The sequence below is a fragment of the Leopardus geoffroyi genome, chromosome B1 (genome assembly GCF_018350155.1).
Source record: "Leopardus geoffroyi isolate Oge1 chromosome B1, O.geoffroyi_Oge1_pat1.0, whole genome shotgun sequence".
NCBI lineage: Eukaryota > Metazoa > Chordata > Mammalia > Carnivora > Felidae > Leopardus > Leopardus geoffroyi.
Window position 1 is genome coordinate 1,074,318 of NC_059327.1, and position 27,000 is coordinate 1,101,317.

A 27,000-nucleotide genomic window follows, 5' to 3' on the forward strand; every position below is an offset into this window, starting at 1 on the left:
CCCACGTCGGGCTCTGGGCTGATGGCTCGGAGCCTGGAGCCTGTTTCCGATTCTGTGTCTCCCTCTCTCTCTGCCCCTCCCCCGTTCATGCTCTGTCTCTCTCTGTCCCAAAAATAAATAAACGTTGAAAAAAAATTTTTTTTTAAAAAAGAACTTTTCTTATTTATATTCATTACTTTAATCTCTGAAAGTTTACAGACAGATAATTTTGTAATAAGAGCAGATTTTTTTCGTTTATCTTGACACATTTACATCTGTCGATATTGATATATTGATAATCATAACATGGGAGATAAGTGATTAATGGAGCTTTTCCTTCATACTGATCATTCTCTGATTCTTTAACCTCTCTGCTTTTCTTAGAGTGCAACCTAATTTGTAGTTCTCTGCACAACCTTGCCACTTTCTCTTTAAAATACATTTCAGGGGCGCCTCGGTCGCTCAGTCGGTTAAGCGTCCAACTTCGGCTCAGGTTGTGACCTCACAGTTCACAAGTTTGGGCCCCACGTCAGGCTCTGTGCTGACAGCTCAGAGCCTGGAGCCTGCTTTGGATTCTGTGTCTCCCTCTCTCTCTGCTCCTCCCCTGCTCTGTCTCTCTCAAAAATAAACAAACATTTTTTAAAAATACATTTCAGAAGTTGAACTCTAAAGCAATTTAAGTAGGAGAAAGGCAAGATTTTCAGGAGGACATCGGGTCTCTTTAAATACATCCTTCAGAAAATCGAACTCCATTAAAATTTATGTGTGGCATCTGGGCTCCTTGAGGACAGGGGGGAAATGATTCAATCACCTTGTTTCTGTGACAGGCGCCCGGTGAATGTTTGTTAGATGAATGACTCATTTTGATGGATGAACATATTTGGGGAAAGCATTTTAATGCCGGAGAAAACCTTTTTAGAGGGTTTACTTCATTCCGTGATGTTGACTTCCGTGCCTCTGGGTTCCTCTCTGTTGATGTCAACTCTTTATAGAAGTTCACTAATACTGGCCTCAATTTTGTGTCTCTTTAGAAAAGTAAATTATAGGGAAGGACGCCAGCAGATTGAATTTAAAAAATAACCTCAGAAATGTTAAATGTCCAGGAATTAAGTTGATACCTTTTATTCTGGCTATACTCCACAATTTCTATTACAAATATTGGCAGTAAGACCAGTTTAAAGACTTAAACTCTGTCGCAAAAATAAATAAACGTTAAAAAAAAATTAAAACCAAAAGGGGGCGCCTGGGTGGCTCCGTCGGTTGAGCGTCCGACTTTGGCTCAGGTCATGATCTCGCGGTCCATGAATTCGAGCCCGGCGTCGGGCTCTGTGCTGAGAGCTCGGAGCCTGGAGCCTCTTTCAGATTCTGTGTCTCCCTCTCTCTCTGACCCTCCCCCGTTCATGCTCTGTCTCTCTCTGTCTCAAAAATAAATAAACGTTAAAAAAAAATTAAAAAAAAAAAAAACACTTAAAGCATCATTCAGTAAAAATGAACCTGAGGGAGACTTGTGGCAGACCCAGAAGACCTTACAGACACCGTTCCCTGTAAATGCGGGTGTGGCCTCAGGGGTCACTCTGAGCACTTACCGCCCAGGCTGCAAGGCTCCAGTGTCGCACGGGGTGCTCGTACGAGCGTGTGCACACTCTCGCAGGACACCCTACATATGCCGAAAGTGGGCTCTAAGCAGAAAGGAAGTTTCTGAAAAGAGCGTGGGACATCTCTGCAAATCTCCAGAGGGCAAGCAGCCCAGCTCCAAGGCTCTGCACCAGGGGAATGAGCCTCACCAAGTAGTTTCGTGAAGACGGTCATTTCCAACCCCTTGTGCGAGACCTCACAGCTGACACCGCTGGGCGGGACGAGGACAGTGACGGGAACCGCTGCCACAGCTGCTCGGTAAACTCGTGCGCCATCAACAGCGTGGGCTCCCTCTAGCCGTCACCTCGAGTCTCTGGAAAACGCATCTCACTGAAGGAACGTGGGCCATGTGTCCACACCGCAGCCTGAGGGGGTCTGTTTGGTCCCGTGACAGGAGCCAGACTGCCTCTCACAGTCATGAATTCCCTAAACGAATAACAACGGAATAATTGGGATGTTAGTGAGCCAGACAAAGGACAAATGCCACCATGACCACATAATTTTCAAAAACAAGACTTAATGAGTAAGAGTCCTCGAGAACTGGCTCTCCTACAGAAAGCAGTTCTAAATTCTGGAATATGTTGTATATCTGCTACAAATATATACAGCTGACCCTGAAACAACATGGGTTTGAACCATGCAGATCCCCTTATACACGGATTTTTTTTTTTTTAATTTATTTTACTTTTGAGAGAGAGAGAGACAGAGTGTGAGCAGGGGAGGGGCACAGACAGTGGGAGACACAGAATCCAAAGCAGGCTCCAGATTCCCAGCTGTCAGCACAGAGCCCGATATGGGGCTCAAACTCACGAACCGTGAGATCATGACCTGAGCCAAAGTCGTTGTTCATTCACCTGCCACCCTCCTCTCTGGCAACAAGCAGCTGTTCTCTGTGTGTAAGAGTCTATTTCTGTTTTTTGTTTGTTTATTTGTTTTTTATTGAGATTCCTCCACCTATGCAGGAAATCATGTGCTAGCTGTCTTTCTCTATCTGCCTTATTTCATTTAACGTAATATCCTAGTCCTGTTGTCTAAGTGGCAAGATTTCATACTTTTTCATGTCTGTGTGTGTGTGTGTGTGTGTGTGTGTGAGAGAGAGAGAGAGAGAGAGACACATCTTCTTTATCTGGTCACCTATTGACGGACACTTAGGTCGCTTCCTTGTCTTGGCTATTGTAAATAATACTGCAGTAAACACAGAGGTGCATGTATTCCTGAAATTCGTGTTTTCAGTTTCTTTGGGTAAATACCCAGTAGTGGAATTATGGGATCTTATGGTAGTTGCATTTTGGTTTTCTGAGGAGCCTCCATGCTGTTTTCCAGAGCAGCCACGCCAGCTTATGTCCCCACCAGCAATGTATAAGGTCTTCCTTTTTTCTACATCCTCGCCAACACTTGTTATTTGTAAAAGGGTTTTAAATATCTCAACAGCGTCATCGAATCTCTACCCCGGAAACCACAAACACTGCTCCTGGACAAACTGACAGGAAAATTCTCAAATATACATCAAAATGCAAACAAGGTGGGAAGAGCCAGACAATGTTGACAAAGAACAAAACTGGACAACTCATGTTCTTGGCTTTTTGTCCCAGTCCAGACGCAGAACACAGCACCTCTTCAAGGACCCCCTCCCCTTGTAGGGAACGGTGTTTGGAGGCCAAGAGGCAGGCGCTCCCTGGGCTCATTGCTGGTCCCTCTTAGCAGGCAGAGCTACCACACACACGTCCGAAATTATTTTGGCGTCTCCATCGGGCTAAGCGTGAGTTCATGTTGTTTCGTGGCCCCAAGTATAGTCTACTGTGGTGACTGTGCAGTGTGCCCTTGAGGGACGTGCGGCTGAGGCTGTCGTTGGTTGGAAGACAGTGTGATTTGGAGCAAGAGTACAACGGGGTTTCTCGGCCACAGCACTACTGATATTTGGGGCCAGGCGACTCTTTCCTCGGGAGCCTTCTGTGCTCCTGCTGGACGTGCAGCCTCCTCTCTGGCTGCTGCCATTACATGCCCCTGCCCCGAGTGGTGGCGACCCAAACTTTCCCCAGACATTGTCCCCCGGGAGGGGGAAACTCCCTCGGTTAAGAACCACTCAAAGAGATTACATCGGTGTGGCCAGAGAGTGGATCTCACCGGCAGGTGTGAGACCTGTGCTCGTCCGAAGACACCGGTGAAAAACTGGATGAGGCCAGCCCCAGAGCGAAGGAAAACGTCTGGCGTTCGTATCTGACAAGGGCGCTGAATGCCCGATGTAGGAAGAGCCCCCACAAAACAAAAACGTGAACCAAGTGACCCAATTTTTAAAATAGGAATGCTGAAAAGTCCCGTCGCAAGAGAAGATCCCCAAATGGTCACCGCGGGAATGAGAAGCACAGCTTTGGGGAGATAGCGCTTCAGTGCCGCCACAGGGGCTTAAACGAGGAGGGGTGGGGACCCAAGATCCCAGGGGGCAGGCAGAACTTGCCCAGGTTGTATTTGAGACCCGTGCATCTTGCTGTGTATCGACTCTGCTTCCGCTAATAGAAACGTAGTGGGTATTTCTACTTCTGTTCTACGATTTCCATTTTAGAGGGAAAAAAATCTTTTTCTTCCTGTCGGAACTGTTCAAACAGTTGAAATGTTCACGTGAGGCAAAATCTCACATGGAAAAATGGGGTCCCATCCGGGCAGCCCCTCCCCTATCAGCTGCCCCCGCCCCCAGGAGACACCCTCACCAGACCCCCTGGAAGCCAATGGAGAGCCGCCACTCTGGGCCCCCCTGGCCGCGTCCAGGCCTCCTGAGGGACAGATTCAACGCGACGTCTGTTAACCAGGCGCTCGCCAGGTGAGGGCCCCACTCTCAGCCTACCGTGGAGAACATCCTCACTGTTCAGTGAACGCTGTGCATTAGGTCCTGATCCTCACCTTGTAGACGCTCCCTGAGCAGGGACCGTCCGCAGGGACACGGGGGCCTGTCCTCCTTGGGGACAGGACTCGGACGGAAGCCCGTCTGAGGGGACGCGGGAGCCCGTCTCCCGGGATTTGGGAGCCCATCGTTGGGGACGTGGGAGCAGGGGTTGAACAAAGGGAACACAGGCCAGCTTCCGCCCCCAGCCTCCGCCCCCTGCCCCGGGCCCAGCTCCCAGGCAGAGCTGTGTTCACACGGGGGCCTCTCTTGCCTCCCCCCGCCCGAGTGTCCTTCCCACAGCATCTTCTCACCTCCCCAAAACACGTGGACCCGTCCCCCCAGAACTCACGACTTTTCTCAGATGACCCCGGCGCTGTCGTCCGTATGGACAAATCCAACAACTTGTTTGAAATGGCCACTTACACTATCACTTTCTTGTCTTTGCTATGGTCAGTTTCTGCCCCAAATCCACCGAAGTCATTTCCCCGGTGGCCTCTGTGACCCCTGATTGCGCTGAGAGCCGCCCCCAGAGCCTGGTCTCCTCGCCTCGGCCTCGCTGGCTCCCTGACGCCCAGGAGGCCCTTCCTCTCCATCCCTGCTCCCCTGTGGTGACCGGTGACCTTGCTCCGCGTCACCCTCCGGCCTTGGGGCTCACTCCTGTTCCACCTCTCTGCCCCTCAGACGAATAATCAGCGGACACTGTGCCCCAAGCAGGAGAATGAATCCACGACCACAGAAGCACCACGCAGCTCTTCATAGCGTGGAGCGATGCCCTCTGCGCGTGGAGGGGACACGTTCAGGACGGATAAAATGGCTTCCTTCTATTTCTCCCTCATGCAGTCTGAATCAGTCTTCACCACTTTCCTAAGGAGACCAACGTGAAGGGGTGGTTTATTTTGGCTACATTTTCGAGTCTGTTTATATGGATCTACGCAGCTGAAAGCAGAGGCCTGGTTAGCATATATTTCGTTCTGTGAGCCTGTGTTTCAAGCATCTGAGGTCGCAGAAGAGGCTTGTCAGCCTGGGATGCAGCCCATGGGCCCAGAATGGCCGCGGGCAGGAAGGGAGACGTGGGAATTCTAGAAGCCTCCTCCCCGCTGTGCGGTCACCGTCCCTCTCGCAGCCTTCCAACACGGGCCTCCCTGGTGCCTGTGCACACAAGACTGTGCAGTGTGGGTGTAGTTTGGAAGGGAAAGAACTGGAAGAAATACCTCCATGTTATTCTGGAAAACTTTTTATAGTTTCCTTTTAACATTTCCTCAGCTGCTGCCAACCTATGCGTGAAAATAACCTCTACCCCTGACAACGAGCGTCCCAAGGTAGAAACTGTCGATTTGAGGAAGTAACCAAGGGGCTTCGAGGGGGTTTCAAAATGCTATAGGATTCCCGAGGATGGTTTCTAGGGAGGAACGGGAACGTCCTGGAGTCAGGGTTCCTGGGGATCTTGGTATGTCCTGTGCAGAAGACACGTGATGCTGGCTTCTAACCCCAACTGCGCCTCTTAGTCTTGATTCCTGCTTTTCAGCCTCCGGGTCTGTGATTTACAAAGACAGCTGGTCCTCGGGACACTGTTTCATAAAATGCTAAACCGTTACAATAAAAACAAAATTCAAGGGGCGCCTCGGTGGCTCAGTCAGATAAGCATCCGACTTCAGGTCATGACCTCACGGTTCGTGGGTTCGAGCCCCACGTCAGGCTCTGTGCCGACAGCCCGGAGCCTGGAGCCTGCTTCCGATTCTGTGTCTCCCTCTCCCTCTGCCCCTCCCCCACTCACGCTTTGTCTCTGCCCCCCCCCCTCTCTCTGTCAAAAATAAATAAACATGAAAAAAAATTAAAAATATTCTATTGGGGCGCCTGGGTGGCTCAGTTGGTTAAGCATCCATGACTTTGGCTCAGGTCACGATCTCACTGTCTGTGAGTTCGAGCCCCGCGTCGGGCTCTATGCTGACAGCTCAGAGCCTGGAGCTTGTTTCAGATTCTGTGTCTCCCTCTCTCTCTGACCCTCCCCCGTTCATGCTCTGTCTCTCTCTGTCTCAGAAATAAATAAACGTTAAAAAATTTAAAAAAAAATAAAAATATTCTATTAAGCCTAATGAGGCTGAAGTTGGTCCTCCAGTAATGGAGGACCATGCTTTTGGGGCTCTCTGCCTCTATGACTCCGTAGCTGTGATCTTGGGGCTGAAGGCATGAATTCTGGAGCCAGACTGCATGCACAGAGTCTGGCTGGGCCATGCGCTCTGTGTGAGCCTACTCCAGCCACGCCGTGTCCCGTTTTTACAATGTGGAACGATCACAGCACAAGAGCATGCAGCCAGTGGTAACTATTGTGAGTCACTGTTCAAAAGAAAAAAAAAGAATGTGTTCAGCGTTCTACAATGGCAACTTTTCTCTAAGTGGCATGCCCGGTTTGGGAAGAGAGAGGTCACGGGAATTAGAAAACGTGTTTGAAACATAGAATCGCAACATATACCAAATCATGTGTGAGTGCCATCCAAAAGCCACCAAAAGGGTCATCTGCTCTCATTCCGAGGACACGTGTTCACTCACGGCGCCCGGCATGGGCTAAAAGCGCCGATTCAGAGACAGACCCCAATCCTTCTTTAGGGGCTCTGAGACCCGAGGATGTCACCATGCGAGGTGGTCGTGCCAGTCACAGGGGAGAGCTAGCCTATAGGGAGAAAGTGAGAAATGCAAGGTGTGAAATGAGCCATGTCAAGGAAACAGAAGGAGGGAGAAATGCAGAACGCTTGCATTTTTGCAGAGTCAGAAGTGAGGCCAGGAGCCTAAGTGAGGGGTTTGCGCAGAGGCTGTGCCCACACGCACACACAGGACGCGGGACAGCACACACACACAAACACTGATGAGGGGGCCCGGCCCTCTCGCCCCCACACAGTCCTGGCTGCCGTCTGTTGGCTTTTTGCCGCTCCCACGGACTCTGGCCACTTCCCTGCCACATCCACAGCGGGTGGCCACACGTGGGGGTTTGCTCACCCGTCTTCCTGGTGGTCAGGCCCGGCGCCCGCCCTGGTGTGGGTGTGGATCCCCAGGCTGAAGCAGGGGGGTCACACGAGGCGTCCAGGCGGAGCCGCTGTCCCTGTCAATGTGCCCACACCAGACCTGCCTTATGCCAGTTTCCTTCTCTGTCTGCTTTGTTTTGAGCGAAGGGAGCTGGAATGTTACACGCCTGGTTTTAAAGCAAAAATCACCATAATAATAATTCGTAATATAAATTGTATTCTATTTATATATAAAAGAGCGTTATTGATTTTAGCAGAAATAACGACTTCAAATCTGTAATAAATGGGCTTTGTTTAATCTGCACGTGTCACCGAGCCCAAGCCCTTGTCTGCTGTCCCATTTTCAAAGAAAGAAGTAAATCAGAGAGAAAACAAATTGCATCTGGAATTTGCTCTGAACGGCAAGGCGCTTACTTTAACCGGCCACGGAGCCAGACTCTGGCAATCCAGTATTTGGGTACAGGTTTACATGCAGACAGGTGTGCTGGCGCTGTCGAGTGTCCCGGTGTGACCCAGCACAGCAAAGGAGAACGGCTGATTCCCTTCTTACTACTCCAGTGTTTGCTCAGATAAATTGAGTTTTTATTATGGAAAGATTGTCAACAGAACTTGAAAGAAAGGGAATTCAGTTGGCCAGGAGTTTAAGCTAAGCCGACCTTTCCATCTGCCAGACGCCCTCACGGTCTTCCCATACTTTTAACATTTTAGAAAAGAGCAAGAAAGGGGATCAGAGAACATTGATTTTTAGGAGCATTTGGAGGAAGATGACCATTAGGATAATGAGACGCAGTTGACTTCTCAGTCTGCTCTTTCTGTCCTCCCATCCCAGAGTCTGGACGACGTTGCACAAGCGAAAACGGAAGGCTGGCCTCATTTTTAACTTTATTTTTCCGAATGCGTACAGTTGCCAGAAGCTCACATGATTTTTATGAGACTCTCAGGGTTTGGGCTTAAATTCAGGAGCCAGGTCCGCCGTTGTGCTGTGTGAACGGTTCCAGTGCTTTCCAGCGCCCTGTTTCGTTTGTGTGGAACGATCCGGACTTCCCTACCTGGCCACAAAAAGCCAGCTTTCCAAGAAGCTTTGTAAATAGCACCACCCCCTCCCCGCCATTACTTCTGTAGCTGAACCTAAGACCAAGCTGTCCGTGAAAAGACAAACACGTGGCTGGAAATTTTCTAACAGCCGCTCGGCGGTGGCTGGAACGCCCCTCACCTGCTCTCCCCCTTCGGTGCATGCTCACGGAACGCCTTTCTCTTCATTTCTTTTTCTCTTTTAGCCAGAGCTACCTGCAAGCCACAAGGGACGTGTCTGCTGCCCACAGCCTGGACCCCTCTGCCAAGTACAACTCCCCGAAATTCCGCTCCCGGAACCAGAGCTACATGAGAGCCGTCAGCACCCTGAGTCAGGCCAGCTGTGTGAGCCAGGTTGGGAACCCTCTCCGTCCCCTCTCCCTCGGGTCCGGTCTCTGAGGCCACGTCCTCACGGCAGTCGCCTGCTCGGGGGACGGCGGCCCCGCCCGTGTCAGAGGAAGGCAGCGAGCGCAGGTGACGTTCCTGCCTGGCATCGTCTGGCTGCAGACGTGGGGACCCTGTGAGACTCGGTTCTCCACGCCCTCTACGCCGGCCTCCTCTGTGTAAGGGGTGGCGCCTCGGCTGCCTCAGCTCAGACTGTCCTCTCCCCAGGCGGCTTCCCCGCTGACACGCGTGGGGCAGGGCCATGACAGTCAGGCTGTCTGTGCTGGCCTCCACCGTGGACGCTGGGGGTCCAGTAAGAAGAGGTGAAAGTGGTGGGGGGGTGCTTGGTGCCCCCAGAGTCGTGTCTGTCGGGCTCAGAGGACCATGCCCGGCTTCACACGCGGCCCCGGTGGGATCCGTGGCCCCGGGTGAACGGCGGGTGTGGCTGCCGGCGAGTCAGGGACCCCACAGGCGTTCCCGCCCTGCTTTGAGCTGTGCGAAGAACGCGCCAGAGCAAGATGAGCCGTGTGCTGGAGAATCGCTAGGAATTGCATGTCTAAGTTTTGACGAAACAGGTTGCTTACTGGTTTCAGCTGCCGTTAAAAGCGGTGCCGGAGTTTTTGAGGGCTCCACCACATGCCTCCTTCCGCTCGCTGCAGGGTGGGCGCCGAGAGGGCGGCCTGCTGCCCCTGACACCCGTAGCCCGTGCAGTCCCTTAACCATTGCGAACTTCTTTCCCGTCGGTGGGGAGAGTAAGGCGGCCACCCAGGGCGGTAGGGAGAGGCAGTCCAGCTCGCACGGCGCGCGGGGCGGTGGCTGGAGGGTGCTGGGCATCGCTGCACCGACAGGGGTGCGTGCTGAGTCCTCAGCAAGTGACGCCCTCAGTGCCACCGCAGGATCACGGTAGCAGTGGCAGTAAGTACGCGGTCCCTCCTGCTCACGGATCGTGCCGCGGGCTTCCGGCGGCTCGCCGGGGCCTCGAGAGAGCCGAAGACTCTCTTGCCCAGGCTGTCGCTGCCTCGTAAAGCAAGAGCCTGCTCATCTTGCCGTTTGTTGTCTCGTCCGAAAGCCGTGCTCCGGACCTCTTCTCCTACCCTGTCCGGGTTTTTCCTGTCCTGCAACCGAAGAAAGAAAGACCTTAGCCGTTAATCAGCTCAGACGCGATTCCTCCTCAAACACAGGATGAGGTCTCCATCCTCCGCAGAGAGAATTCCAGTGACCCTTTGTCCCCTCATGACAAGGAAAGGACCGTTCCTGAGTCTGCACACCGGGGCCGTGCCGGCCTTAGCCCCGGGCCCCGACCCTGGGCGAACCGGGACAGAGGGTCATGCCATGGTCCCAACTCAAATGCCCCTGCTAATAATAATGAAAACAGCAGTAACGACAGCAGATGGACAGCAACTAGACTACTGTAATTATCGACTTGATCGGGGACACACCCCATTTCAGAGTCAAGCCCAAGGTGACGGCGGGAGGTGGTAGCTAAAGAGAGCGGCTGTGCCCAGGGGCACCCTTCCCCACGCCCGCACACCTGTCCTGAGAGGCCAGCGGCCTTTCCGCCTCCAGCAGCCGCGTCGCCAAAGTAGGGCCTCAGAGTCACACGCGACCCACGAGGTTTGCAGCAGGGCCAGGTTTGCACTGCAGACGCTTTGTCTTTCTCTTTCCTCCTTCCTTCCTTCCTCCTTCCTTCCTTCCTTTCTCTCCCTTCCTTCCTTCCTCCTTCCTTCCTTCTTCCTTCCTTTCTTTTCCTTCCTTCTTCTTCCTTCTTCTTCCTTCCTTCCTTCCTTCCTTCCTTCCTTCCTTTCCTTCCTTCCTTCCTCCCTCCCTCCCTCCTTCCTTCTTCCTTTTCCTTCCTCCTTCCTTCCTTCCTTCCTTCCTTCCTTCCTCCCTCCCTCCCTCCCTCCTTCCTTCTTCATTTTCCTTCCTCCTTCCTTCCTCCTTCCTTCCTTCCTTCCTTCCCTCCTTCCTTTCTTCTTCTTCTTCTTCTTTTTCTTCTTCTTCCTTCCTCCCTTCCTTCCTTCCCTCCTTCCTTCCTTCCTCCTTCCTTCCTTTCTTTTCCTTCCTTTCTTCCTTCCTTCCTCCTTCCTTCCTTCCTTTCTGGAGTGCAGTCAACAGGATGTTACCTTAGATTCAGGCTACACATAGTGATTTGACTCTCACACACTGTGCGGAGCTCACCATGTGTCCTGTTATGTTGCTGGTACAATGTGATGACCTCCCCCCCCCACCATGCCTGTTATTCCTGTGACTCATTTGCTCCCACCTGCCGCCCCCTTCATCCATTTTGCCCAGCCCCCCTCCTCATCCCCCATCCCCCATCCCCAGCAACCATGTTTGTTCTCCATGTTTATCGGTCTGATTCCGCTTTCTCTCTGTTTTCACTTGCTCTCAACAAACAGATTCCAGTTGAACGCACACCATACCTCTTCAGACATTCCTATGAAACACTTTCCCTGGGGCTCCTCATCATTATTTTCCAGACACATAAGCCATGTACTACCCTCAAGTATGTGTGTTTTTGGTGAACCCAAGCTGGGATTTCCAAAAATACGTCGGTAAAAAAAAAAACACACTCTCACACCTTTCTGTATCTGAAAAGATTCGTCGTTGTAAATAATAGCAATAGTAGACCAGTTGGTTGTTTTACGGACTCTGATGACTTTGATTCCGATTGCTGAGTTCTAGGATAGGACTTTAAATTGCGCTCCCGTTTTAATTCTGAAAAAAGCATATAGTTCCTTAAGATACTCCCGGCATCCTGGTGGTGGGTGGGGCCGTTTCACACGTGGGAACCGATCTATAGTCATTGTGTGTCCGACCCTGGCCAGTGCATTCCAAGTCAAGGAGGAAGAGGCAGTTCCCAGTAACCGAGGACGATGGCTTTGGGGTGCTGCCTCTGGTGAACCCCTCGTGTCCCTGAGACACTTGGCTTGGTTGCCAAGCTGCAGAAGTTCACCCATCATCTTTAATACTCAACGTCTCTCGAGCAGCAAACATGAAATTAAAAGTCTAACTGAGCCCCTGTGAGACTTGCTTATCTCTGAGCCATGCTGTGAGTTGAGCTTGAGTCTTTGAGCTCAGGTCCGGCTTCTCTGAGCTCATGAACTGGGGAAGAGTCCATGTAGGCGTTTGGAGGGTCTGGGATGATGCCCTGGGGTTGCCGGCGGTGAGCGTCCAGGACGGTAATAGTACACGTGCGGTTACACCTGCCCAGTGACCAGCTTGAGGGATGGAATTTGTTTTTAACTATGAGAGTTCTTACCTGGAGGAATCTCACTGAAAACGCTAGAAACGCACATTGACATGTTGCGTTTCGGGAGGCGTCGGCATGACACAGGCCACCTGGGTGCAGACGCGCTGTGTGCCTGAGCCGTCTGGGCCGTCGCTTCGGCGCCGACCCTTCCCTGGCCTTTCCTTATCTCCCTGGGGTTCACCAGTTTGTCAGCCCATCGGACAGGGGACCCCAGCGCTGTTCTTATTCTCAGCATGACATCCCTGTGGTTTCAGAGAACACAGTGGGCTTGTTGGTTGTACCCCCACCACATGTAATGTCTGTCCGGCTGGGTCTAGACCTTACCCGGAAGAATGACCACGTTCTCCATTTCCCAGAAATGCACGGGGAGCAATAGGCTTGAAGACCACCTAGTCCTCCACCATCTGGTAAATGATAGTGTGCTGGCGGTGTGGTCCCCATCAGTGTGATGAGCTCTGCCAGTGACTGTCACCCAGGGCCACCCAGCAGGGCCCGACCTTGTGGTTTCCTGGCAGACGCAGTCCCCAGCCACATGAACTGAGCTGCTTCCCGGCTGCACAGAGACTTGGGGACACACAGCAGCGAGGGAGGCCCTGGGTCTCGCAGCAGTCACCTGTCTGACAGCCAGGGCAGACCAGGGGTTCGTGTCTACACCTGGCATGTCCCACGGCCACCCATGGAGACGAGCAGACGGCACCCCAGCCCCGTGCTCTGTGCCACCCTCCCATCCCCTCCATCCCCACCACACCGAGCAGCCTCCTTTCCTGTGTCACCTTGTCATCTTCCCACACCCCATGTGGAAGGCCTGTGTCCCACCTGGAGGGGTCACAAAGCCATGCAGATGCCCACTGCCCGCACATGCTGGCACTCCTGGGGTCGGGCGCTCCTTATGGGTCCCAGCCCCCTCCAAGCAAGCTGCAAGGACACATCCCTCCTCATCCTCAGGCTGTGAAGTGGGTCCCCAGACCTCCCCCTGGCCCCTCACTGCAGACGGAAGGCACACGTGGGGAGGCACAGCCGAGCTGCAGTGCAGGAAGGGCACCTCAGCGGGAGTGAAATCACAGCCTCCAGCCAGTGGGGACCTGCCACACTCTCCCCCCACCCCCAGCTGTTCTCACCTTCGGGGCGGCTCTGATGCCCTCCCAGCCTCCTGAGCTCATCACTGCTCAGGCTGCACATTTGCTTTGTTTCAGTGCGTCCACCATCAGGGTAATTCTGTTTCTTGGAACTGGCAGGCGGTGCTAGGGGTCTGGCGTGTCCTAGAACTTGCAGGTGGTGCTGGGGGTCCGGCGTGTCCTGGAACTTGCAGGTGGTGCTGGGGGTCCGGCATATCCGAGAGCTGGCAGGTGGTGCTGGGGTCTGGCGTGGCGGGGATGCTGGGACCTCTGCATCCTGGCCGAAGAAGGGTCCTGGAGCTGGCAGGTGGTGCTGGGGGTCCAGCGTGTCCTAGAACTTGCAGGTGGTGCTGGGGGTCCAGCGTATCCTAAAGCTGGCAGGTGGTGCTGGGGGTCCGGCCTGTTCTAGAACTTTCAGGTGGTGCTGGGGGTCCAGCGTATCCTAGAGCTAGCAGGTGGTGCTGGGGGTCCGGTGTATCTGAGAGCTGGCAGGTGGTGCTGGGGGTCCGGCCTGTCCTAGAACTTGCAGGTGGTGCTGGGGGTCCGGCGTGCCCTAGAACTTGCAGGTGGTTCTGGGGGTCCGGCATGTCCTAGAGCTGGCAGGTGGTGCTGGGGTCTGGCGTGGCAGGGACGCTGGGACCTCTGCATCCTGGCCGAGGGAGGGTCCTGGAGCTGGCAGGTGGTGCTGGGGGTCCGGCGTGTCCCTGAGCTGGCAGATGATGCTGGGTTCCAGCCTGTCCTAGAACTTGCAGGTGGTGCTTGGCATCCATTGTGTCCTAGAACTTGCAGGTGGTGCTTGGCGTCCATTGTGTCCTAGAACTTGCAGGTGGTGCTGGGGGTCCGGCGTATCCGAGAGCTGGCAGGTGGTGCTGGGGGTCCGGCGTGTCCTGGAACTTGCAGGTGGTGCTGGGGGTCCGGCATGTCCTAGAACTTGCAGGTGGTGCTGGGGGTCCGGCATATCCGAGAGCTGGCAGGTGGTGCTGGGGTCTGGCGTGGCGGGGATGCTGGGACCTCTGCATCCTGGCCGAAGAAGGGTCCTGGAGCTGGCAGGTGGTGCTGGGGGTCCAGCGTGTCCTAGAACTTGCAGGTGGTGCTGGGGGTCCAGCGTATCCTAAAGCTGGCAGGTGGTGCTGGGGGTCCGGCCTGTTCTAGAACTTTCAGGTGGTGCTGGGGGTGCAGCGTATCCTAGAGCTAGCAGGTGGTGCTGGGGGTCCGGTGTATCTGAGAGCTGGCAGGTGGTGCTGGGGGTCCGGCCTGTCCTGGAACTTGCAGGTGGTGCTGGGGGTCCGTCCTGTCCTAGAACTTGCAGGTGGTGCTGGGGGTCCGGCGTATCCGAGAGCTGGCAGGTGGTGCTGGGGGTCCGGCGTGTCCTGGAACTTGCAGGTGGTGCTGGGGGTCCGGCGTGTCCTAGAACTTGCAGGTGGTGCTGGGGGTCCGGCGTATCCGAGAGCTGGCAGGTGGTGCTGGGGGTCCGGCCTGTTCTAGAACTTTCAGGTGGTGCTGGAGGTCCAGCGTATCCTAGAGCTAGCAGGTGGTGCTGGGGGTCCGGTGTATCTGAGAGCTGGCAGGTGGTGCTGGGGGTCCGGCCTGTCCTGGAACTTGCAGGTGGTGCTGGGGGTCCGGCGTATCCGAGAGCTGGCAGGTGGTGCTGGGGGTCCGGCGTGTCCCTGAGCTGGCAGATGATGCTGGGTTCCAGCCTGTCCTAGAACTTGCAGGTGGTGCTGGGCATCCATTGTGTCCTAGAACTTGCAGGTGGTGCTGGGGGTCCGGCCTGTCCTAGAACTTGCAGGTGGTGCTGGGGGTCCGGCCTGTCCTAGAACTTGCAGGTGGGGCTGGGGTCCAGCGCGTCCTAGAGCTGGCAGGTGGTGCTGGGGGTCCGGCGTGTCCTAGAACTTGCAGGTGGTGCTGGGGTCCGGTGTGGTGGGATCGCTGGGACCTCTGCATCCTGGCTGAGGAAGCACACTTGCCTTCCCCACATCTTCCAGCCACGCCACTGTCTTGTGGCCCCCTTTTCTCTCTTCGTCTTTAAAAACCTCTGGCACTCTGATGGCTTCCTTCTTAAAGGAAATTCTTAAAAATTGTGGTAAAATATCCGAGACAGAACTTTCCATCTTGACCGTGTCTCAGTGTGCAGGTCAGTGGTGTCACATGCTCGGACAGTGCCCCTCACCGTCCATCTCCAGACCTCTTCCGTCTGGCAGAATGCAGACTCTGTCCCTGCCAAACACTGGCCGGTGTCCCCGGTGCCACCACCTCCGTGCCTCTGTGGACGTGAGTCCCCTGGACCTCCAGCCAGCGGACTCGCCCGGCGTCTTTCCTTGTACACGACTGGCTTCTTTCCCCCGGCAAGTGCCTCGCGGTCCGTCCACATCACAATAACAGTCCACCATGTGAGTGTGGGTTTACAAGCATATGTCCTCCCCAGTTCCTGCTTTCGGTTCCTGTGGGTAAATGTCCCGAAGTGGCCTCACTGGACCACAGCGGTTCCACGTGTAATCTCTGGAAGAACCGCCACCCTGTTTTCCTCGGCGGCCACGTGTGGGGCCATGTCTGCCCGCCATCTGTCATGACCTCTGCAGAGCGCACCCCCGGCTCTGCCACAGACTGGACAGTCACCCTGTCACCCCCACTTCCCCAGCTTGCCCCGCTTTGGCTGTTCCGTGCCCACATGTTCCAAAAGCAGGCCCGGTTGTGTTCTGAGTTCATGGTTCACAAAGGGAGACAGAGGAAGCCTCAGGCCACACTGATGGTTTTCCACAGCTTTTATCCCACTGGCTTGGCACCCTCCTGGGATTCCCGGGGACCAAGCCGTGGTTTGAGTCCCAACGTAAAACGACACCCACTTTTCCCAGTCCCCCTCAGGCTCGGTGAACGCATCAGCTCTCAGAGGACAGAGCATTTCAGGGCCTCTCGGGACCAAGTCTTGAGATCCTTCTCAACGACTTCTATTTGTCTGGGAGAAATGAGTCACCTTCATTTCTAGAACCTCACGGATGTGCTTCTGTAGCTGTAAGTACTAGCCAAGTGGTCCTCGCTGAGATTTTAGCCTTTAAGATGCACGAGCAGGTGTGATGGTGTCCTGCCTCAAGGACAGAGCTCCTGGCCCACGGTGGGTTTGCAGGAGGGGGTCCGCGAAACCCCGCGGCCAGGGTGCTGGGGACGCTGGCGCCATCACTCAGGGTTTGGCCTTTTCAGGCTGTCTGATGTGGGTCTTTGACATAAATGGCATGAAACGATCTGAGGCTTCTTGATATAATTCCCCATAAGGGAAAACAGAGTGTAAGAAATGTGTAGTCAGAAAATGTCACGTTTCAACCCAGCAGGCATGTGTCCCACAAGCTTCGTCACTGGGAACGTGAGGCTGTCACGATGGGAGTGTCGTGCTTTGTCCTGACCCTGATCTGTCTGCCCCTCTCCAACTTCAGAAACCTTCCTCTGGTCTTTTCTGTCGAGGCGACCCAGAGATTCTCCTCCTCACACTGGGGGCCAGGCAGCCGGCCTGCCTTCCTCCCCCCCGACACACACACACACACACACACACTTTCCTCCGCCATCTCCAGAACCAGAGAGGGTTATGCTCGCTCTGTGAAGGGGGCCGTTTCCCAGCATGTCAGGAGCCCCACGTGGTGCCAGGCAGGGCCACGTCCAGGTCTGCAGTTAGAGATTCTGGAAGAAAGCAGGTTTTCCTTCCTGTTGGAGGGGAGATCAGCTTCTCTCACCCGCTTTCACCCTGCAAACAGAGCACAGGTACTGAGCTGGTGTCTTTATCTGTGAGCATCACGCAGGGTGTTCTGGAAGTCGTGGGTGGCCTTCCCGGCAGTGGGATAGCACATTGGGACATTGGGGTGTGAGAGGCGGACACAGCAGGTGCAGGACAGAGGCAGGACGATGACAGCAGGGGGTGCTGGGCATGGAGAAGCCACCTGAGAAGCAGGGCAGACGTCCCGGGCGGCGTGGGCCCCTCCCAACACCCAGGGCAGGAGGGACGGGCCGGGGACCGATCTGGAGGGACAGCAGAGGCCACAGGGTGCCCCCTCAGCCCTCGCCGCCTCCCTGTGCACTGAGCCTCCCCTCCCAGCCCCGGCCAGTGCACGGGGACTTCACCAGCAAGCCTCCCGCCCGTGCACACGTGCTAACCCACGCGTGATTCCCCCGAGGAGTAGCCGGGGAGGGCTCATTTATCAACGTCCCTTTCAGCCTAACACGTGACCCACCCCGAGAGCCCTGCCCGCGGGCCCGTGAGCCTCCCGTCCTCACCGACGAGTGGCTAAGCCGTTAAGCTTTTCTTTCCTAACGTCTCATCTGCTCTGCACCCTGTTCTCTTCATCCTGGCTCTCCTGCACACCTCCCTTCACTGGGCACCCAGATGAAGCCTGTAGGTTTGGCTCTTGGGATACGCACAAGGATCACTACCTAGGAATGGCAGGAAAAGTGTGTCCCTGCTAGCGCTCCCTGACCCCGTGCAAAGTCTCTCTAGCCAACCCAATGGGCGTGCCCCTGTGTGCCCAGCACCTGCAATCCCGCGCCTGTCCAAAGCCTCGATGTTTTCTTAACACATTTGGACCTTTCAGGTTCCCAGGGTGACTCTATACCTGGAAATTAAATTGCAGGCGTGAAAACTATTACTTCACCTGCTAAATTGTCAAAGGAAGTGAGTCTCCTAACATCCCAGGCCGAGCAGCAGCACGGGCAGGACACACATGGCACAGGCTGGTGACGAAGCGATGGACAGCCCGCTGGCCGTGTCTGTCTCTCCTGGACCCGCGGTCCTGCTGCTCCCCTGGGGAGAAGGAGATGGGCTTCCTGCCAGATGTGTGCTTGGTTTCCACGACGATGCATAGAGGCAGGCTCAGCTCCTAGAGTTGCTGGGCCATGGGCAGCCTGGAATGGTGACAGAGGCACCGGGGTCGGGACGGAGTGGGGACCAGCGGCGTGCGCTCACTGACCGCCCAGGTGCCGAGCTCCACCCGCGTCCTGTCTTCTGTCCTGGGCGGTTCCAGCAGGCCACCCTTTCAGCCACCCTCAGGGGCCCTCAGAATTTCAGTAACCTCTCAGAAGTGACATTTTTCTTAGTGTTTGTGAGAAATAACCCAGTAAAAGCCCTTCCCTCAGCTTAATGGAGCCCCAAGGCCAAGTTCAAATTAACTCTGCTGAAGAGACAGTACCTCAAGGTCAGGGTGAGTTTTGTTCTTTCTTTTTCTCCCGTGCCCTGGCCACATCTCGCCATCACCTGTGCATTCTTGTTCCAGATGAGCGAGGCAGAGATGAACGGGCAGTTCGAGTCGGTGTGTGAATCTGTCTTCAGTGAAGTCGAGTCCCAGGCCATGGACGCCCTGGACCTTCCCGGATGCTTCCGGACGCGCAGCCACAGTTACCTCCGAGCCATCCAAGCTGGTTACTCCCAGGACGACGAATGTATTCCCGTGATGACGCCCTCCAACACCACCCCAACTGTCAGGTCCACAGCAGGTAAAGCCGCCCTTTCCACCTTCCTGGTGAGAACCATGCAGGGGTGCGGTCTCCATCCGAGAGGAGCAGGCCCACCTTCGCCGCACACGCAATACACTCTCCGAACGTTTGGTAACTTTCCCAAATTGCATTTGTCCCATTTTCCTATTTGCAACGGTCTTTTGAAACACTTCTTTTGTCGATAACCTTTCCTTTTCTCAGAATGCAATCTCTTAGGTCTCAAAGTTCTTGCGAATAATCAGGTATAACTTCTGTAAAGTTTTCTGCAGGAAAAAAAGTTTAAGCGCTGACATTTAGAAAGTGGCTGTGCTTTAAATACCAAGGTTTAATAGATTGCAGTAAAACTCGAGCAGACGTGCAGTGACTCCGGGGCTCCCTCACCTTCTCCTCCCGTCTGAGTGCCGCCTGGTGGGCAGATCCATAAACATGATTCACCACTTGGAGCAGATCCTTCCTTCATGTAAATTCACTAATCGTCCCCTTCAGTGTCACAGTTTGCTTCCATTCTTTTGGAAAACCATATCCACCCCTTTGAAAATTTACCACCTACAGGAAATATCAGCGCCCAGGATTTCCCTGCGCTGTTACTGTTTCTGTAACATAATGAATATACATGGCCTGGAGAAACCATAAAACACAGCAATCAATGAACGTTCGCCGAGCCCCACATAAAGGCCAAGCGGAGAAAGTCCGAAACGGGCAGAGCTGGGGAGCGAGGTCATCTGAACACTGTCGGAGCAGGGAGGGGACAGTCTGAGAAGAGAGCTGTGGGGGCGTGGTGGTGACGAGGAGCAGGGTGAGGAGGAGGGCGGGCTGCGGCAGCTCAGGGAGGGGCATCCCCACCGTCCTGCCACTCAGGAGAGGACAGCACGTGGTTGGCTAGCAGCAGACGGGAAAGGACACCCTGGACCCAGCCTTGTTTCAGGATGCCGGCCCTCGAGCACCTCAGGCTTGTCGACTTGCTGACTCCCAGATTTCGGAAGCAGCTGTGAATAATTTATCGAAGGGCATGTGTGTGTGGGTCCTCAGTGATCTTCTTGTGTGGCCGGGGGCACCCAAGTGGAGGGTTGGTGACACTTCTTGACCGTGAAGCCTTGGGGTGTTCGGAAGAGGCGCACAGGACCGTGGGGTGCTGCGTCCCCAAAGCACAACTCTGTGGAGATGATAGGGCAGTGCCATGGGCATGCCCCGTGTGACATCTGTCACAGATGTGCCACTGTGATGGGGCCTGTGGGTGGTGGGGCTGAGCCTCCGGGCCTCCTCCTAGGTGCCCTGTATCTTAGGAAGTCTGTGACACCCTGCAGCGAGGTCATGGAGCACCCCCTACACCGTGGCCTTTGTGGGAAATGGCCACATTAGGAACTTAGGGAGGTAATGAACTTCACAAGCACTGCACTTTAAAAAGTACACTTTTGGAGATCTTTACTGATCTACTCGCCAATATTTGTTGAATGTCTCGTATAAGCAAGTGACAGGCCCTTTCACGGTCTTCAGAAATGCTTTGAAACGATAATTACCTGGCAGAAAATGACTTTATCGTGTTTGTCGTTATGGGAGAATAAAAATAAGACAGTTTTCATAGAGATCACGCAAGAACCCGTGCAGAACTCACACTAAAATTCTGATTTGTGTCATTTTCCCGAATATGTTGTTGAGTTCCCAAAATGTACGCACCAAATAAGTCCCAAAACATACTTCCCTCCAGAGTTTCTACCAGACCTTGGCCTAGTTATTGAGCCAAGATCTCCTCCAGGCCAGAGGGGACAGGGTGCAGACTTGGGGAAGGGTCTGAGAAACAGGTGACCTGCTGGGAATCTCATTCTGCAGACACGGAAAAGGGATCATTATTCCACCATTTCCGGTTTTACCCTAAGCACTGCATATATTTTTTTTAATTTTTTTATGTTTATTTATTTCTGAGACAGAGAGAGACAGAGCATGAGTAGGGGAGGGGCAGAGAGATAGAGGGAGACACAGAATCCAAAGCCGGCTCCAGGCTCCAGGCTCCGGGCTGTCAGCACAGAGCCCGACGCGGGGCTCAAACTCACAGACCGTGAGATCATGACCTGAGCCGAAGTTGGTCACTCAACCAACTGAGCCACCCAGGTGCCCCACACTGCGTATATTGATAATCTCACTTCCCAGATAGAATTGAGAGGGTGTGCAGCAGTTGTCTGGTTAATAAGATGAATGAAAAATCCTTACCTGCAACATCATAGAAATACAAAAGTTTGGGGGAAAACCATCCAACGACACAGGATGTAAACGCCCGCTAAGCTTCCGATCTGATTCAGAGCTTCGTGTCTGAATCTTCGAGGCAAAATGTGATCTCAGTCGTTTTATATTAAAATTGTTAGAAGATCGTAGAGCAACGTTGACATTTCCTAGTTACATGGGTAGGTGTGTGTGTGTGTGTGGAGAGAGAGAGACAGATTATTTTGACAAATTGATTTTCTTTTATGGTTCTAAAACTCTCTTGAAAATAATTCCAAAACAAGCTATTTTCAAAATCATTCACAGTGATTATTTGGAAGTCTCAGATGTATTTAAATATGTATTTAAATATGTTTCTTTTTGCGGCTTGAAAAGTGGAAGCTGCTGTCATGAGGCTATGTCCCCTTGAACAAGGATGAACGTGTGATTTTAATATGCATCTAGTAGCCATTAAGATCAAATATGTGCATGAAAGGTTTATTAAGAATGTGAAAATATGTGTCAGACATTCTATTTTAAACACTGACAGGTGGGTGCCACCAGGAATGGGTGGCTGGCTAGGAGTGACTGGATGTCACCTGTTTTCTCCCTCGGCCCTTAAAGGCACGTGGAGATTCAGCAGAAACAGAGTCCGTTCCTGTGCTGTCCAGGGACCCCCGATAGGCGTGGACCACGTTTCTCCTGCACTGTCTTTCATTATAAGGAATACACCTATCGATTAGTGTCCTGTCCTTAAACGGAGTGGTTTTCAAAACATCTAAATTTCATTTCACACATGGTTTCTTTCTCGTCGGTGAAATGATTTATCAGAAAGATTTACTTGTCTAAATATGCATGTCACCCAACTTTTCTAGGGAGAGCGTGTCATTGATATTATGGAGGAAAATGCTATGATATTAGATTATAATGATTTTTCTCTGGGTCAAAAGTTCTTTCAACAAGTGTCACAGCTGATTCCAGAAGTCATTAAAACAAAGGGAAAATCCATACAAAGCATGAACAGAGGAAACAGCCATAAATTTATTTTTATCCTGTTGTTTATATTTCAATAATAACCTGTCCCTCAGGGGGGCATGTAAGAATCTGCTTCCAAGATGTCCTGGCTTCTAGGGTCTGACCGCCTTCCCAATACGCCCCCAGCCACATGGCCCATTTCCGTCACCCACCGCGTCTCCTTCTCGGACTCTGGCACCCTTGCCTCCCTCACGTAAGGGCCTGCGATGCCATCGGGCCCCACACGACCCAAGGGTGGCGTGTAAGGTAACGTAGTTACGGTCCCAGAGATTAGATGTGGACATCTGGAGGTGTGGGGTAGGTGCTTCTGTGAGGGTGTGTTTTTTGTTTTTTGTTTTCTGCTGAGTGAACATTTGAATCGGTAGACAGAGAAAGCAGAGGGCCCTCCGGGTGGGCCACATCCAATCAGTTGAAGGCCTGTCTAGAATGAAGAGCTGACCCGCCCATGAGTAAGAGAGAATTCCTCCTGCCTGACTGTCTTCACATTGGGGAATCAGCTTTTTGCTCCCTGGAAACTTGAACTGATACGTGGACTGTTGCTGGGTCTCTGGCCCCCCAGCTTCAGGCCAGCGCGGCACCCACTCTCCCGGGGCGCCAGCATGCTGACTCTCCCTGCACACCCTGGGTCTGGTCAGCCCCCATACTGCGTGAGCCGGCTCCTTACGCCAAATCTCTGGGTGAACGTACATGGACCTCCCTTTGCGGTTCTTTTTCTCACACAGCCCCAGCCCATACAGTGGGCTCCCAGCGTACTTCTGTGGCTCCCTAGTTAAAATGGTCAGACTGGTAGCTCAGAGGGTTTTCACCAACAGCCCTTCACTCTGGCACACGACTTAGATGCTAAAAAGCTAAATCAGAAACTGTTGTCCTCATGGCTGGGGACAGGGGAGGGTTCGTTAAAATGAAAGGTGTCAGGGAGCCCGGGTAGCTATGTCAGTTAAGTGTCCGACCCTTGATATTGGCTCAGGTCGTGATCTTGGTTCATGGGATCAAGCCCCGAGTGGGGCTCTGTGCTGACAGCACAGGGATTGTCTCTCTCCCTCTCACTCTCTCTCAAAATAAATAAATAGACTGTAAAAAATAAAATAATAAAGTGAAAGGTGTCACGGATGTCCAGAAGCTACATTTGTGACATAAACAGGTATCCAAAAGTGTTAAAAACCCCATTAATTTCAGAAATATCCAGGTGACAGGTGTTACGCGGCTACAGGGAGCTGGCCTCCAGGACAACGGGCTCCCCGTGGGAAAGTCTGGCCGAGGCTCGGACGGGGCGCGAATGTTTGCTACCTTCCAGAGCCCACACTCTCCCCGCGGCCGTGGGCGCCAGGCAGCCAAGGAAATCCCGCCTGGCTGTGCACACCGGGGCCTGAGATCGGGTCCCGGCCACCAGGACTGCGTGCCACGCGAGGGGGCTAGTCAGCCAGGCCTGTCAGGAGCAGAGAGAGCCAGAAGGCACATGAAGCTCCAGTTTAAAAAGGAGAAGCGGGGGTGAGTGCTGGATGAGCCCGCAGGGAAGGGAGAGAGAGGTCAAGCTTCAGAAGCGACCCGACGCTCAGAAGGCACACAGCCTCAGCCTGTGGGGCTCGCCCAGCGCGGGCGGTCGGGGCTGCAGAGGTCTGCGGGGTTGAAGGCGTGTGGTCCCAGGGACACAGCATCCGTCGCGCTCTCCCGGATGTGTCCACACTGGGAGGAGGAAGGCGGCCGCGCCCTGTCGCTCTGTTGGTGGCCACTTGTTCCAGAGCTGATGTCCCACGTGGAGGCCAGGGCCCGAAGCGTTCCTAATACATTCAAGACTCGAGGCTGAGTGAACGTAGGTGGGTTAAGTAGCGGGTCTCTATCTTTACTAACCTCTGACTGGAGGAGTCCCCTCGGTTACACACCAACACACCCACCTCCCCGTGACTTGGTCAGCACGGGACTCAGACGGCGACAGCCCTCAGTTCTTGGCGCTGTCTCAACACATCCTTTGCGTTCATCAGGCTTTGAAATCCCAGCAGTTGTTAGTCCTGACGCCAGTCTCGTTACTGCACCGGTGCGCACGTTACCGCAAAGGTTCGGTAACTCTGACGACTGTATTTCCGCGTAGGCTTTTTAATTCTCTGCATTTTATGTTCTGGGGTTAAAACATTATCTTGAAAAGGAGTCAATGGGCACTGCGCTGCTGAGGGGTCAGAGCTCGCGGGAAGGTCGGGCGCCCTGCTCTGGCCACCACGCGTCACAGTGGGTGTGACGCGCTCTGACCGCCAGGCGTCACGGTGGGGTGTCTCTCCCCACAGCAGCGAGGCCAGATATGCTCAGTTTTCCATATTTGTAGTCGTTGGTTTTCTTGTAGATAATTGCTGTCAGAGCTTTTTGTTTGTGTGTTGTCTTACGCTCCTAAAACGTAGGGGCTATGAGAGCAGGCACCTGTTAGGAGTGGTCAGACGTGCTGTCAGAAACATCCAGAACAGGGTCCACACGTAGAAGGGCTTGCATGCATCACACGAGAATCACCCTGCATGTTCCTTGGCTGGAGGGATTTGTCGGACTCACACAGATTATCCTCGCGGGACAGCTTTTCCCTCGGCTGTGTCACACCCAACACCAGGGTAACAACATGGACCCTAAAGAGTCTCAGGGGTGGGTTTCTTCCCCCCGACACTGCTGGTCTCACAGGACATGCCTCGTCCCGGGTGTCATATCACCCCCAGTGTGGCAGCAAAGCACCGTGGCATGGGAAGCCCACGCTTTGCTCGTGGCGGGGCTGTGTCACGGTGAGCCGGTCACAGAGGCGTCTCCGGCTCAACCCAGAGGCTCCAATGACACCAGCTGGCAACCACAAATCCCATTATTATTTCCAACAGCACTGGTACTGACGAGCTGGGACATCCTGCCCGAAGCAGTCACAAACTCAGTTACAGGCCATCATTTATCTTTAGTTTATGTACTTCCCAGGACTGACCGAAGGCCACGCCTGTGCTGGAGGCCCTTGGGGAGACTGTCCAGGTGAATTTAGGGCCCCCCAATCTCCTCATCTACCCCCATGCGGCACAGGACTCCATGGATATTTGCTGAATGCATAAATAATGGACTTAAGAATCTCCAGCTTATAAAATATTTAAATCCATTTACATGAACAGTTTGCACTGACTTAATATTTTAAATTCAATATTTAAGCCCTCCCCCCATGAACTTGGCTATTACCTCCAACATCTAGATGGGTCTTTTTCTTTTAGATCTGCTTCTGTGGGCAGCCCCAGTTGACAGGCACCCACACATCCTCTAGATGGTCTGTGTGACATATGATTCGACCATCTACGACACAGACGTGCAAGGAGTAATACGGTCATTTATTTTCTTAAATAAATCCAACCCCAGTTCTGAGCGCCTCACCCTCATGCCTGACACACCAAGAAACACAGCCCCCGTCATTTTGGGGTGAGCCCGGGGCCGAAACAATGGCACGGCTCCCACAAGGCAGCAAGGCCCTTGGGATCCCGGTGCCAGCTGATCAAGATCCCCGTGTCCCTGCAGAGGGGGCCCCTCGAGTCTCGTGGATTTCACGGGGCCTCGTCAGGACTGCGGCTGCCCAGAGGCCCACGGGGGCCCCTCCCCGGCTCCCACTGCCCTCCTCCGAGCCTCTGCTCTCGTGCCTCGCCACCCAGACCCCCAGGCACTCTCCCTGTTGAATCGAGGCTGTCACAGAAATCAGGCCAAGGTTACCCTGGAGCTGGCTTCCCCCAACAAAACCCCCAAGAAGTGGAACCCCGAGCTGGTTTGTGGTGGGAAGGACTGTAGGAGAGAGACAAGCAAGTTATACCCTAAAGATTACTGTGCAGAGCAGGCCTAAGCAGAGGCCTCTCCAGGATGGGCAGCCGTGCTGGTGACTCCTTCCTCAGACGACATCTGACACCTCTGAGAACGGGCCCTCCATGGCCCCCTAAGTACAGAACACTGCCTGTGACCCTGCACAGTAAGAATTACTCAGGCATGTGAACCGAATTTGAGGGAACCACCTTTCTCTAAAGTTCCAGATGGCCAAAAGGGAAACACACATATGTCAAAAAATTTTTCTAAGTGAAGAAAAAATTCCATCACTAACTTCCTTTTGCCTTCAGGAAGATTCCAGAGCCATTCAAAACTCTGCGAGTGTTAGCTGCCTATCACCTATTTCTAGTAGTGGGATCAGGCCACACAGGGTATGTTTGCTCTTTTTAATGGTCCCCAGTTTGGAGGAAAGGTTGAATGAGGTGGATTATTTTTGAGTTTACTCTGTGAACTGTTGTTCAGATGCTGAAAATGTAGAGTGCTGCACACACACAGACACACACACACGGTGAACTGGGTTTAGGCGTAAGGACTTGGATCGTGAGATTTGTGCCTCTGTGGAGACACGTGGTGAGGAAGTCGTCGAACGGAAGACAGGAAACACGCCCCCGTGCGTAGAGCATTCCCCTTGACGATGTTTCATCACATTGCCGTATTTCCTCCTGACACAGCCATGAGGATCTAGGACCAGGCTGCGCCTCTTAAATATCAGTGATGAACAGAAGGGCTGGAAAGGCCCCGGATTGATCCCGGGGAATATTTATGCCTCTGTGGCTCCATTGTGGTGTTTTGGATGCTGCGGAGGAAAGAGATAGGAGGTTTGAAGTGATCGATCGGATCAGGTGCTCTCAGGAGTGTAAGGAAGACACCCAGAAGGAAAAGACTCATCAGCGGATCAAAGGGAAGCCCCGTGCTGGCGTGGGCACCTACAGGGCCGCTGACGGCCCCAGCAGCAACCACACGCGGAGAAGACCCAGAGGGTTCCATTTCCGGTGTTCGGGTCTTCTGGAAACTGTCTCCGTCTATACTGGAGACCTGGCGCTTTCTTGGCCAGCGTACCGGTTCCAGGAGGCCATTCGCTGGCTTCCGTCCGATCAGTCACACCAGCAGCTGAATCAAACCCACAAGGATTTACCTCGTGTCTAACTTGTGCAACATACCGGA

The 27,000-nt window shown here is 53.6% G+C and overlaps 1 protein-coding gene across 9 annotated transcripts in view; it reads left to right on the forward strand.

Moving 5' to 3' along the window:
- Positions 1-27,000, forward strand: part of DLGAP2 (DLG associated protein 2) — a 786,292-nt gene that overhangs the window by 710,341 nt on the left and 48,951 nt on the right. For all 9 annotated transcript variants that reach the window (XM_045451319.1, XM_045451280.1, XM_045451288.1 and 6 more), the window contains 2 exons: positions 8,787-8,934; positions 18,582-18,801. In XM_045451319.1, coding sequence (XP_045307275.1) covers positions 8,787-8,934; positions 18,582-18,801 — 368 coding nt within the window. The remainder of the gene's footprint in view (positions 1-8,786; positions 8,935-18,581; positions 18,802-27,000) is intronic.